Source organism: Anoplopoma fimbria, chromosome 23 (genome assembly GCF_027596085.1).
Source record: "Anoplopoma fimbria isolate UVic2021 breed Golden Eagle Sablefish chromosome 23, Afim_UVic_2022, whole genome shotgun sequence".
Classification (NCBI taxonomy): Eukaryota; Metazoa; Chordata; class Actinopteri; order Perciformes; family Anoplopomatidae; genus Anoplopoma; species Anoplopoma fimbria.
Genome location: NC_072471.1, coordinates 7,465,090 through 7,479,521, shown reverse-complemented (window position 1 = coordinate 7,479,521; position 14,432 = coordinate 7,465,090). Strand labels below are relative to the sequence as shown.

General features: G+C 42.2%; 1 protein-coding gene across 1 annotated transcript in view; it reads right to left on the bottom strand.

Moving 5' to 3' along the window:
• The window catches only part of anks1b (ankyrin repeat and sterile alpha motif domain containing 1B), a 202,142-nt gene that overhangs the window by 48,544 nt on the left and 139,166 nt on the right, over positions 1-14,432 (bottom strand). The window contains exons 14-17 of the mRNA XM_054624412.1: positions 9,763-10,412; positions 8,949-9,071; positions 6,740-6,806; positions 4,378-4,484 (exon numbers count right to left, since the gene is read on the bottom strand). Coding sequence (XP_054480387.1) covers positions 4,378-4,484; positions 6,740-6,806; positions 8,949-9,071; positions 9,763-10,412 — 947 coding nt within the window. The remainder of the gene's footprint in view (positions 1-4,377; positions 4,485-6,739; positions 6,807-8,948; positions 9,072-9,762; positions 10,413-14,432) is intronic.

The following is a 14,432-nucleotide window of genomic DNA, read 5'->3' as shown; positions in this document are numbered from 1 at the left end:
ATAGGCAATGTTAGGGACTTAAAGAGCCAGATATTTCACATCAGAGTTGGTGGAGACGAAAACCGAGCCAATAGAGAATGAATATTATGCCAAGTTATTTTGTGTTATTTGTATTATACATCCCATTGGTCAACTCTGGCTGTTTTTAAATGTGCTTTACAAATAAACTTGCATATTTTCTGTTCTTTCAGTCTTCTCATCAGCAACAGGCAGCTGTTTTCAGCAAAAAGCTCAGATTGTACGCTACCTGCCCCGCCTCAAATACACACAGACAATGGCACTGATTAGCAGGTGAACAAAGAGCAGCTTTAAGCAGGCATTGGTAGAAACCAAAACAAAAAAGGAAGATCTTACATTCATCAAGTAGCCAAAAACCCAATTTCAAATGAATGATTATGTTGCTCTGTATCTGCTGGATGCTTAAATACAAGTTCACCATATCATTTTTTTATAAGCAATATGTTATTGATGTGTTGCCCCCCTAAAATCAATTATTATAATAAAGTTTATGTTGTTGTTTTTTATTGAAAGGAAGAAAAAAAAAATATCAGAAATGCTCATTCAAGTATGTCAGCTGTCTAGCCAGCAAATGTGTGCTGTGGTTGTTGTCACTCCACTTCCTTTATTCAGCTCCTCTCTCTCTCTCTCTCTCTCATATATACTGTCATGTACAGTCGTTTGAAATGGGCGTGATTAATCCCCTCGTCTATTTGTCCGTCCCCACATCACTCTCTCTCTCTCTCTTATATACATTCATGTGCAGTCGTTTGAAATGGGCGTGATTAGTCTCCATCCCGTGTCCTTCACATTTAACGCTGTCTCCATAACAACCACTCAGCCCTTCTGAGATTTGTCCATCAGTCTAGCAGCTTTTGTCCTCTACTAGCTGGTTAAGGTGAGCAAACACGCCCCACTCTAGTGACCCCCATTAGTGGTGAATGGTAATGGTAGACCGCAATGGTCCAATGTTTATGTGCATGAGTTCATACATACATGCATACATTCCGGTACATGGCGGCTTTTCACTGACGTATACTGATACAGATCAGAATCAAGGTCAATTTCATTTGCAAAACCAATCAATTCTACACATGAACTTGAACTGGCCCGAAAATGAAAAAAGGAAGAAAAAAATTCTAATGTGCGGACTTGTTTTAGTTTGAATCTTCCATTTAATTTGATTGCCTTAACTGAGTGGTGCTGGAATTAATTTGACCCAAACATCTCCTTGAAGAATCCACAGCCAAAGACAAAAAGGAGAGCTGCAAATACCAATGTAATCCCAGCAGCCTGTGCTGCAACTGCATTAATATCAATTCTTGGTAGCCATGGAGTTTTCCCAAGGGTGGCAAAATATTAAATGTCTTCCTGTTCAATCAAACACAACAAAAAAAGAGGTTAAAAACTCCAAGTGGGACGCCTTTCAACAGAGGAAGACCCGCAGAGAGGCCCAGTCACAAAAGGGACTTTGAAGTCACCATGATGTTTGTAAGGCTGTTTCATCTCAGCTCTTTTCAATATTAATTGTATCCAAAGGCATTTTGAGATGACTGAGCTATTGAGAAACATTTTAAGACAAGAGGGGCGAGTCCAGGAGAGCAGAGAATCCTTCAGAGTCTCTCTGAAGGGTTGCCAAAAACTGTTGGGAGTAAAAATAAGATTGCTCGCTGATATGATGGCATGTGAGTGGAAGAGGAAAGGCTGTAAACGATGGGAGGGTTCACCTGCAGGGACATTACTGAGAGAGAAATATCATTTTAGGCAACAAAAAAAAAGGTTAACTCATTCACACAGCTGCTGCGATGATTCCTTTTTCAACTCGTTCATACAGACACAGCAAAAGACCAAAGAAAAGGCTTCAGATTCAATATGAGACAGAAAATATTTTGAAGACGTGATTTCTGCAAGTACTTTATCTAATTAACATGAGATTGTTGTGAATTCCCTCACTGACGGATAACAGTAAAAGGTATGGAATTTTTATGATTTTGTGATTGTGAAAAGCTAAGAAATCCTGTGAACTAAACAATGTGCACATTGACTCCTGATTTAAATAAGATTTGATATTATAGCAGCACAATGTTATATAATATTAACACTGGGTAAATGATTGTCTCATTTGAAAGCTTTTCTCATCTATACTGAGCGTTTTAGTGTCTTTCAGCTCATTGTTTTGTTTTTTTTAGCAGCTTAAGAGCCAGATATTTCCATCATGCATTGGTAGAAACCAAAAAAGAAGAAGACGGTGAATTTTCGAATGCTAATGTCACGTCATGTTTGCTACATGTGGAAAGAGGCAACTGTTTGAAAACATGTTTGCTATTACAAAGTATTGCGATAGTTTTTCTTATTGTTCTTAGAGCTTTTTGAGGCCAAAAACATAATGGATTATGGCTGCTTTAAGTTTTGATTTAGTTAGCACACATTAAGGGGAAATCATTTCTGTTCTTTGCGGTGGAATATGTACAAAAAGTAACATTTGTGTTGGAGGTAGTACTCTGCACTCATTAAGGTTTTAGAGGGGGGGGGGGGGATAATAGTAATATAGAGAATGTTCCCCAATTTCATTTTATGATGTATTGTTCTTCTCTTCTCTCTTTTTCTCTTATTTCATGTGATCAATAACTAGTGGTTTCACTCCACTTTGTCCTAATATAATCACTTTTTTAATCTATATGCTATGGCAACATCTTTTTTGATCGTAACATCATGTCAATAAATCTTTACATGAGGAACAAAAGATGGAATAGAGAGGGAGAAGAGGGTACTGGTTGATATGGAAAAAATATAATAAGCCACTGCAGAGACCCGAGATGTTTGAAGGGAAACGAACAACCACGATAAAGGGGCTGCCTGCCTAGTCTACCTGCATCCACTCTGCTTGTACACTCATAAAGCGCCACAGGAGCCTTCCACAAACTGCTAGCTTGACAGCTGTGAGTGCTAACAATAGCCATGTTTGTTGTTCACGTTCATTATGATAATTTCAGGGTAGCGGCTTTGGAGGGAGGCCTGAAGCGACGGGCTGTCAGTGTTGCAGACTTTGCTCTTTCTTTCTTGATTCAGCGATTTTTGGAGCTAGAGCTGCGAGATACTTTCATTGTAAAAGAGTTGGGAACACTGGGCTGAGTTTTTCTGTTGGCTAATTTAAAAAAATCTAGCTTACTTATGCTAAATTTTTAAGAATAGCTAACCCTAGCTTTACATAATGCCCTGACCATGTGAGGGAGAAACACATGAAGAAAGAAACAGGGAGATTCTGTGATTTCATCCTGTTGCCAGGGTAACTAAAGGAAAGAGATGCAGGTCACGCTGAGTGGAGGACCAGAATGCACATATACATAAATACTCCTACAAATGCCTACATACATTGCTAGTTGACCTCATGTCGGGGAAGAAGATTTACTGATGGAAGTCCAAACGGTATAACTGTAAAATAAAACACATTCTTCTCTGGTGGCCATAAAAAATACTCTTATAATATTAGTACACTGCATTTAAAACCCCGAAACATTAAAGTCTTTGGTCTGCAACTCAAAGTCCTCCAGTCAGCATCTCTCTGCCACTGCTGCAGTTTCTCTCAATACGACTTCATCGCTTCTCTTCGTTTTCCCACATTCTCCTCATTTCCTACTTCATATTCACTTACCCTCTCTCCCTGTGGATATAAGACTAACTAAGACACATACACACACACACACACACACACACACACACACACACACACACACACACACACACACACACACACACACACACACACACACACACACACACACACCCATGAGAAACATCAAAAGAGTTTCTGAATACGAAATGACCCAGCGAGTTTCTCAGTCTACGTCACTGTAGATGAAGGAGACCATCAGATTAGAAAACAGGTTGCATCTCATCTCCACCGGCTACAGGTGGCTGGGTTTCTGTGATAGCTCATGTACAATTGTGTGCAAAAACCATGAAACAAGCATGTTTTTTGGCATGCATTTTTCAGTGTAGTATGAGCATGTATGCCTGAAGCTTTATGCTGGAGATTTCTATGCGTAGGAGGACCTCACATGGCATCAGTGGGGAGAGGCAGCGATGATGGGAGAGGAATAAGAAGAGAGAGGATGATAGAAAGAGGAGGAAATCCTAAATGAAAGAGAGAACCCTAGTCACACTAATAAAATGTCAAGAAAATGATGAGAGTTGATGGTCTACATCCGAGGGAGCAGAGAGAGCTTTGAGGAAGGTGGAACAAACAGAGAGAGATTACATTTAAAGCAAAGACAAAAACAACTAGAATGAAAGATGCTGTATGAAGATATCCCATCCTGAACTCCCAGCACCAAGAACTCTCTTACCTCCTTTTTTTCACCCCCAAAAACAAACACTCACCATGAACTGGACGTTGTCGAATCCATTGGCCAGCAGGTGGTTCTCGTACTGGACCAGACCGATGGAGTCCAGCCACTGGCCCACGGACTGCAGAGGGCAGCGGGGACCTATGAGGGGGTGGAGGGGCAAACGCTTCAGTAAGGAGTAGCCGTCCACGCGGTAGCAGCGACAATCCGGCTGAGACAGCTGGCACTGCCACATCATGTTATGGCGGGCAAAGTGGCTATCGAAGGAGCCCGCCATGCTTTCGACGAGTCTTTTGGCAAGGCAGCAGGAGGAAGGGAGTAAAAAGGGAGGCAGGTAGAAGGGGGTTAGGGGGGGGAAAGGTGAAGTAAGGAGGAGGAGGAGGAGGAGGAGAGGGAGGAGGTGGAGGCTAGGCTAGAGGCATGGTGAGGATGGAGGGGGGTCAGCATGCAAGGGTGCGAGCGGGTAAAGGGGGTAGGTTCAGGTGTCCAGATGCTGCCTCCTCTGAATCCAGCCAGAGGGAGGATGCAAAGAGGGCGAAGGCTGAAGTTGTATCCAGAAAACAGCTTCCGTCCTGGGGGTTAATTCCTGCCACAGATGGGTGTTGGACTGGAGGTCTGGAGGTATAGATCCGCAAGCAAAAGGCAACTGACTGTGTGTTTGTCGCGCACGGCACAGCAGCCGCTTTCTTTCTCAGCTGTTGCGCTCGCTTGGCTGCTCCCTCGAATGTGTGTGTGTGTGTGTGTGTGTGTGTGTGTGTGTGTGTGTGTGTGTGCGAGTTGGAGTGTGTGTAAGAGAGAGAGAGAGAGAGAGAGAGAGCTCCCTGCGTTGTAGATTTCTCTTTATCAAGTACTCCCACTCTCATCTGTATGCTTCTGCAGCCTCCTCGCTCTCTCTCCTCTCTCTGAGCGCTGCTTTCCTCCCTCATTCCCTCATTCCCTCACTCTCTCTCTCTCTCTCCCTTTGCTCTCTCTCTCTCTCTCTCTCTAGCTCACTTTGCTCTGTCTACCTCCTGTCTCTATCTCCTCTCACGGTGTCGACCGTCACCCTACCGTTCTCCATATATCTGGCTTGCTCCACTGATAATAGCCATCACAACAGCACCAGCTTCTTTGTCTGCAAGAAGCCGGTCTCCCTCCCACTCACACACACACACACACACACACACACACACACACACACACACACACACACACACACACACACACACACACACACACAACATGCTGAGTGTATCTATGCAGCAGCATCTATATGTGCATGTGTGTGTGTGTGTGTGTGTGTGTGTGTGTGTGTGTGTGTGTGTGTGTGTGTGTGTGTGTGTGTGTGTGTGTGTGTGTGTGTGTGTGTGTGTGTGTGCTGTAGCTGTGTGTGCACTGGTTTGGTGGGGTGGTGGTGGGTGGGAGGGGGGTTGCTCTGGCACAGATTTCTCCCTGTGGTAACCATGGTTAGCAGGGGTTTTGCATTCATAGATGAAAAGAGGAGAAGGAGCGAGGAGGAGGCGAGGGGATCAGGGGGTGGAGGAGGGGGAGAGGGGGATGAACGCAGTAAATAGAGATGAGCAGCGTGGATTCAAGGTATGAAGGTGGAAGAAAAAAAAAAACCAAGGATTTGATGCGCACAAGACAGTCAAAGAGCAGACTCAACCACACATTCATTTAACTGAAAGGATAACACAGGTGAATTTTAATTCAGGTGTTTTATTTGTAGTTTTTACCATCATTCCTTTTGGTTATTATGAATAAAGCTTTTAGTGCAAGAGGAGCAGAGAGACAATTATCATTCGTGATTTCTCTGTGGCTCCACCTCTCAGTTATTAATCAATGAGCTTAACAAGATCTGGTTGCAGGCTTCCTGTCGACCAATGAGCATCAAGGATGTTTAACTACATTTCCTGTTTCGGCTATTGCAGTCTATGTGTGCTTTGCTCTGTGTTGACTGTCTGTAGCTCCATTGGTTCCTAACCTTTAGCATGTGACCCCTTTAAAAAAAGTGAAGCCCTTCAAGCCATCGTCAATAGTGGCACATGTCTGTGGGTTAGTAAAGGGTCAACCAAAATGTAACTCTTACAATTCAGAGGTTTAGAAAAAAAAAGCAAAGATAAGAGGAACGTCTAAAGATTTTTATTAAGTAAAATGTTGTGTTGCAAATGCTTTTCTTCTGTACATCTTCTCACTATCCCATAAATTATTGTATAACCCCTTGTCTTGTCCGTTTATTTCCGTGTTGGACAGTGTTCAAAGATCACAGGAATTACTTTGGTGAGGGTGGTGTTATCATAACCAATAGCAACAGTGGCCAAAAAATACAAAAATAAGACCCAAGTTGTAATAAACCTGAATTATCATCCAAGTCAGATTGACTGACATGCTCACATATATACCTTTGTGTATTTTACCTGAGGTGTCCTTGATGTCCAGTCCACTGCCTATTCCAGCCCCAATAGAGCTCATAATCTTGTCGATCTGAATAAACGGGGGGACAGAGGAAGAGAGAACCGGAGTTAGAGAGATATTCAGCATGTTCAAGGGAAAGCCATTTCCCAGTAATAAGGCTAACCCCTATTTCTGGATTCAAGTGTCACATAACATGATCATTACGCCAGCCAGCTCACTGGATGTCAGTCATTTCCCCCTCTGTGAATTGAAAAAAGCATGGAGGAGCAGAGGGGGGAAAAGACGTGTTAGCAGGGAACTTGAAGACAGAGCAGAGATGAAGGAAGAGGAAGACAGATTGGAGGGAGCTTCAGTGGCTTCATTAGTGTCTGGCTGTCGAGCGGTCATCCCAGACCCTGGACCTGCTGCTAACAACTGAACTCTGGGACCTGCACATCCGTCCGGCTGTCAGGACCGCTGGCTCACCACAGGTCAGAGAAAACCGGCCTAGTAGCGACTGTGTTGGAGACCAGTGTTTAAAGGGGGCCAGGTCTGACAGATGCAAACCCTGTTTACAAGCTGTTTGGACCATGTTGGTGGCCTTATGTTAGAGGCTGGATAAACAGGTAGCAATTTCTGCATATGTAACTGCACACAACGCAATAATGTAGCTGGAATATGGAACCCAGAGGCTAAAGTGTCACTGTATGTCGACGATGCTGCGTTTCTCAAGATGTTTATATAAACAATGGATTAAATGACTGGCTCAATGTAAGTAAGTGTCTGACTCTGCTTCATTAATGCTGCTTCTTTTTTCTTATTTTTGTAGTCTTCTTTGTCATTGTATAGTACAAAGTAATTGCTGAGGTTTGGGAATACAGCAACATCACTACGATGAAGAGCGATGTTGTCTATATTTAGATGATAAACTAAAAGTGAATGCACATCAGATGTTAACAAACCCTCATTAAATAAGGAAATCTAGAAGTCTGTCTAAATATATAACAAATATTTATGGATGTTTACAACAGACAGCTTAGACAATCATTTTTATGTTTGCCTCGTTTTCTTTTCCCAACAAGTTTGTCTATCCTGTAGGTTTGTTTAAAACTTGTTTCATCATCTGACTACTCATGTTCCTTATTTATAGCAATGTCACCACATGCACAGATCTCAATGATTGGTTTGATGACTACAATGTTATTGCAATTGGATATACAAGAACCAAGTTGTTATATACCTGCACAACAATTTAATGGACCCACCATCGCTGTAGTTTTCTAAATTTAACACATTGTAAAGATTTTGCTGGAGGCTGTTAATTACCTTCCAAATAACCACAAACATCAGCGATTTTCAAGGTAAAGCCGGATGAAAGCACACATTTGTAACATACAGGAACTACCTTGCCTGTAGCACTAATGAGTATGGATATCTTCAGATCATTGCCTGTTCTGGGACATCCCCCATGAATCTGCTAATAAAGCAACTCTTTCCTGAGCATGTGCTACAAATAGAGCAACATTGTTATTTTTGCCTGTGAAATCCCCCACATATCACTCCACAATTTCCCTGGAGCCAATTTATCTCACATCCCGCACCATGCAATTAAACAGGAAAGGTCACCTTAATTGCCAAGGATTATGGGAAATTCCATATGGTAATTCATCACCATCAGCAAGTTATGAGCTGTGTTGAGGAACTAATGTGGACAGGCACGCACAAATGTTTTAAAAATAGAAAGACTAATGAAGTAATTCTCATTATTTGAAAAAAAATTGTATGATATTCCTTATTGTCAGGGTGTAAACATGCACAAGCATCAGTTTGCAAATGTGTGTCTCGTCTGTGGTGTGAATGATTGCCAGTGAGCAGAAGCTAATGTGTCTGTGACCCTAAGTGTTGCTGAAGAGGCGAGATCCAACAGAAGTGTCCAGTTATTGGATAACATCTGGGTTAGAGACCCTTTGGTACCGAAGAGGCCCCGGGCACAGACACACTGAGACGGAAACACACAGCAGCCTTGACCTCCGCTCTCCAACCTCTATAATAGAAACCGCTTTCTCTCTTACATCGGGTCTTTCCTGCAGCTCCAGTGCTGGTAGCAGAAGGAAATCAATGTGGGAGCATGTTAAATCAGCAGTGGGGCTCCTTCTGCAGTGTAGTAGTGGAGTGGATCACTTTCCCTCCATCTCAATTGGTCCCAAACATCTGTTAATACCCTCTTCTTACCTCTTCCCACTCAGCAGTGAAGGAGGGCGTTCTCTCCAGTCTCCCCCCCGGACTGGCACCCTCTCCTGGGCTGGGACTTCCAGGCCCCTGGCCACGAGATCCAGACCCCCAGCCGTGCTCCTCCTGGACACGGACAAAACCATCAATTAGTTTTCCAACCATAATCAGAGTACAAACAACGAGATGCAAAGCTTGTCAAATATTTTGACCCTTTAAATTTTGGACAACCATTAATTGTTTATAGACTAACTAAGTTCTTTCAGTGCTCATTAAAGTTTCATCCATAATGAAGCATTTTTCATCAAACAGACTATGTATTTAGCTTATGATTTATTTGCAATGAATTAAAGAAGAAGTCTCATAAAATGTGCCGCACAGCACGGAGCACTGTGGCCCAGATTAGTGAGTTATCTTATTGGTTGCACTGGTTTCTGGGCTCTTTCTGAAGTCAGTCTGCATGACACAGCAAGATGCTAACTATCTCCACGGCTGCATAATTCATACAACTGAATATTTCCAATAAATCCATTTGCTTTCTTTGCTAACTGAGATCCCGGTGCTGACCTAAAGTTTTATGAGTTTTGATAAAGGAGACTTTTATGTTATCCTTGGCCTCTTACATAAACGTCTCAGAGAGCGAAACAGTTAAAGAAATAGCTAACCTTCAAATGCAATACACTGTAAATGTTTGGCTGGGTTTCATAAATCAGGCTCGTGTTTGCTCAAAGAGTGAATTGCACATAGAATGATTTTAGATGAGAATAACTAAAGAATTTGGAAAATGAAAAGTTGAAACATATTTGCAACAACTTACCTGAATGGGAGATACAGCTACCAGGTTGGAATCAGACTTGGATAGAGACTTGGAAAGCTGCAGGTCCAAGACACTGCGGGGTATGGACCTCATCCTCCCAAGGGTGCAGGCCCTCTCTTCGTAGCCAGCACCAACAGCACCGCCCTTGGGCACAACTCCTGTCTGGATCCCCCGTAACTCTGGAACTTCGCCGTTTTGACCAGAGGAGTAGGAAGGTGGGTGGGTAGACCAGCCACAAGGTGGATCCACCTGCTCGCAGTTCCTGGGTTGGGCCTGGTCTTGGTTGACCTTAGTGTGGAAGATAGTCCGGTACACCACCTGTGGCTTCTGGGAGTGGTTTGCGGTCGTCTGAGGCAACGAATCGCTCCCAGTCCTGGGGAAGATCTGAGTGGGTCCGCCTCCGATCACGATGCTGAACTCCGGGGTCTGCACCAGGCTGCTCTGGACGTCTGTAGGGGCATATTTTCGAGGTTTGGGGCTGTAAAGATGGTAAGGTGTGTCAGGCGTTTCACATGCCGGGGAAGATCCATGAAGGAGGCCTGCAAACTCCTCTGGGATGTGGCTCTTCCTGCGCTCCTCCAACAGAGCGCTGGATGTGGAGGAAGAGCAGGGAGCAGGAGGAGGCGGGTCTCGCTGGTACGGCCCGTCGTCTGCACAGAAGACACACATACACAAAAAAACATTGACTGATTAGGATTAAATTATAGAGATTTTGCATAAAATGGACCTGTCACAACAACGATACACACCAATGGATTTACTCTGCGAGAAAGAACAAGACAGAGATCAAACATTTACACTCACTGCACAAATACAGCACATAATAATATTGAAATGTAGAGAAAAATGCTTAGCACACTACGGAACAGAGAGGGGAAAGCAATGGGGCAAAAAATAAATATAAAATAGTAATGCAAAACAACCAAAGCTGCAAAAAGGAAGATAAGGACGAGGTAATACATCTTCTTATTCCCAGTTGAAAAGCTGTTTGTTCCTCCAAGGGAAAAATAAAGGAACTCATGACTTGGATTTAACACCTCTGCTCCTTTCGCTGTCTGGGTGCAAAACTAAAACTGTGTGTTTGGGTGTCTGAACTTGTGCATGAATGCATGAACTCATCGGGGCAGATGTTCTTGCACCACTGACTGGGCTTTGTTTTTTGAGGTGATGCTTTCAGAGGCCCACTCACTGTCTGTGTGCAGTGGGGTGAGAGAGAAGCCGCTGAAAGCTTCTTCAGATACTCTGCATATAAGTGTAATTGTAGATTCACGTCTGTGTGCATGTTTCTGTTTTTGTCTGCTTGACTACTCGCCTGTTGGTTTGCGCATGCTTGTGTTCAAATCTGCAAGAGAAGTTACGCCTTAGGTCACAGCGATTGTCTTGCATGTATTCCTCATGACACAGAATGCTACATAAGAGGTGCATTATATATTCTTATTCCATCATGATTATTTATTATACTACGCCAGAACTGAGCCGCCGCGCTAAAACTAATAATGATGACTCTTCAACTCTAACAAGACTGAAGCACAGGAATAATATTGTGTTCCAGTGAGATCTAGGTTGTAAGTCAGCTCCTGGGGGAAGAGCCCTACTCTTGTGTATTTATAGTTTCAGGAATATTCTCTTATTCACTGTGTCTAAAACTAAAGAAGAAATCATACAGAATGAATCAAAGACAGGTATCAAAGATGACTGCTCCGAGCATTATTTATTATATAACTAATAGATGAAATGACTGTATGATGTGAAAAGATTTGTTGGTGAGTATCCCCTAACTCTGCAGATTGCCAATTTATCGACAGGTTAGTGAACACAGTGGAGCATTTAGCAGCGAAAGGTCCTTATTTTCCTTTTTCTGGTGGAGACCAAAACTAAGCTAAAAGGAAAGTGAACAATTGATTCATACCAACTAAGCCGGCAAAAATACAACTTTAAATGAATACTTCTACTAACAATATGCTAACACATTAAACATATTAATGTCATTAAAGTTGTTGTAGTAACCACAATTGGTCCAAAGAAAAAAATAATTAATTCCCATCAATTAGGTAATATTGGAACTTTTCTTCTATAGGTTACATTATCATTGCATGGTGATTTATGAGGAGATTGATTGAACAGTCTGCACTGTACTACCTTGTATAACGTTACTAACACAAATGTAACCAGCAGTGTACAGCCTACACAACCTCAGCACATTTTCCTTTCGAACAAGAATGAATGGAAACAAATGAATGGCAGAACAGTATAAAAATAGCTTAAACACAACAACAACAACAACAACGTCAGCACTAATTGAAAGCAATAGAGTACTGGTTAGTAATTGGCTTAATCAGGCAGAATAGCTTGTAAGGTCTTTGACATCATGCATGGTAATCCATCAGTAAGTAATAATGAGATCTCCCTTATCTGAACAAACACAAACACACGTCTGAAACCTGCAGGAGGCATCTCATGATCTGATTGTTTTCAAGTCATCTGCTTATGAAACTACAATACTATATAATATTCTGCCTGGTCACTGTGCACTCTATAAATAGCTGAAAAAGAAAAAAAACGCTGTGGGTGTCGAGTGAAAATCTCCCTTTATCTGTTCCCTGTCAATGTGTGTTAAGGTTGTGTACCAGGCCATGTAAACAATCTCACCACTGATAAGCATCAAACACACACACACACACACACACACACACACACACACACACACACACACACACACACACACACACACACACACACACACACACACACACACACACACGCTTTAGAGTCACACAAACATGTAGTCACTTGAATGAATAGAAACAGTGCCTGTCCACACTCAAATTAATGCAGTCTTGTAATCAAAACTGTCACTTTAATAATTGCTCGTGTCCCCACTGGCCCCCAGACACACACTGAATTTACAATTTTGGCATTTGACCTCATAGTCCTGTTGCCTGCAAAGTCCTCACCCAACACACACTCTAACACACACACTCACACACACACACACACACACACACACACACACACACACACACACACACACAGAGTCTCTGCTGTCAGCCAGTTTTAGCTTGCACTTCATGACAGTCCTCGGCATATTCAGCCACATTTTAATATGAAACAATTACATAATATAAGTCGAAAATAGCACTATAACGCAAAAGTCACAGTCATGCTTTTTCCTAGAAAACCCCTAAAAAGTGACTAACTGGAATCATTGACAATCATTACAACGGGAGATGCTCAAGCTCCTCTCATTGAGGGAGAATTAAAGTGAGAGAAGGTTAAGCCATATTAACAGTCCTCGATTGGAGAGCAAGTTTTATATCATTTTTGAATGTGATGGTTCCATTTTACTGCACCTCAACTGTACCAGTCTGCTGTGTCTAAAGGTACGAAACACACATTCACAGTCCTCTGGTAATGACTCATCCTCTGGCACTACATGGACTTGAAATTATCATTATTTCCTACACAAGCTGAAAGCTCTTTAGCCATGACTAATTCTCAGTGTTTACCAGCATAAACACGGGTGATAACTGGCTCAAAGATCAACATTAATGCACAGAGAGTCGACCTCTGTCTTCAGCACAAAACCACTCTTATTTTTTTGCCTCTATTGTCTTCTACAGTTTGACTATCAATCAATAGCACTGACCACTGACAATATGTCACTGATTCATTGTGAATTATGTTACTTAATATGGAAAACATCGACTCTTTCATTTTAGGTCAGATTAATTAAACAAAGAGCATTTTTTTAGATAATCAACAATGTGCATCGCTGTGATTGACACAAACAATTCCTACATTTTGACTGCACCATGAAGGCATCAAAAAGTGAAAACATTATATTTTTCATTATATTTTTCATTCTTTCCTTATGTGATTCTCTCAGCCCTGTCGAGAATCCTTCATAACTCTCTCTCTCTGCTTCTACTCTTTTTAAAAGATGAGATCTGTTGGCAACAGGTGAGCCTGTTGGTTGCTACGGCAACAGAGAGCCCCAGCGCAGGCATCTCTCCCACTTTCTTTTTTTTTTTTTTTTTTTTTTTTTTTCTGGGTGGCTGAGTGTCTTCGGCCTTTAAGAGAGCGAGGAGAAAAGTGCACGGCAGATAAACACAGCAATCAAATCAGCAGGTGTTTGTGTGTTTGTCTAGACAGAGAAAAATAACAGAGCTAGAGCTGATGTGATATGTGTAAGTGCAAAAGTACAGGTTTTAAGAAAAGGGCAGAAGGAAAGTTACAAGAAGGTTTTCTGAGAAATAAACCGTGTTTCAGGAATAGATAGAGAAATAAACCTAACATCTGTTGAGTTGATGAGAATATTGACGTATTATAGGAAACACGGCAGAAGCATCATTTGTTCCAATTCATGCAGGAAACTCATTTCTCTTCTTCTTTCCCTGCAAACAATGTCTTCTTCTGTGTGTAGATTTAAAAAATTACTCATCCATTTTTTAGCCAACAGTTCGCTCTGCAGCTCTGCCTCACTGACTGTCCTCTGTATGTGTGTGTGTGTGTGTGTGTGTGTGTGTGTGTGTGTGTGTGTGTGTGTGTGTGTGTGTGTGTGTGTGTGTCTCTCTCTTACCTTTGCATCCAAAGCAATATCAGCTCAAACTAAGGAACATTCATACTGCATGAGCTGTACACACTCATAGCACTCCTCACCCTGCTTCTGC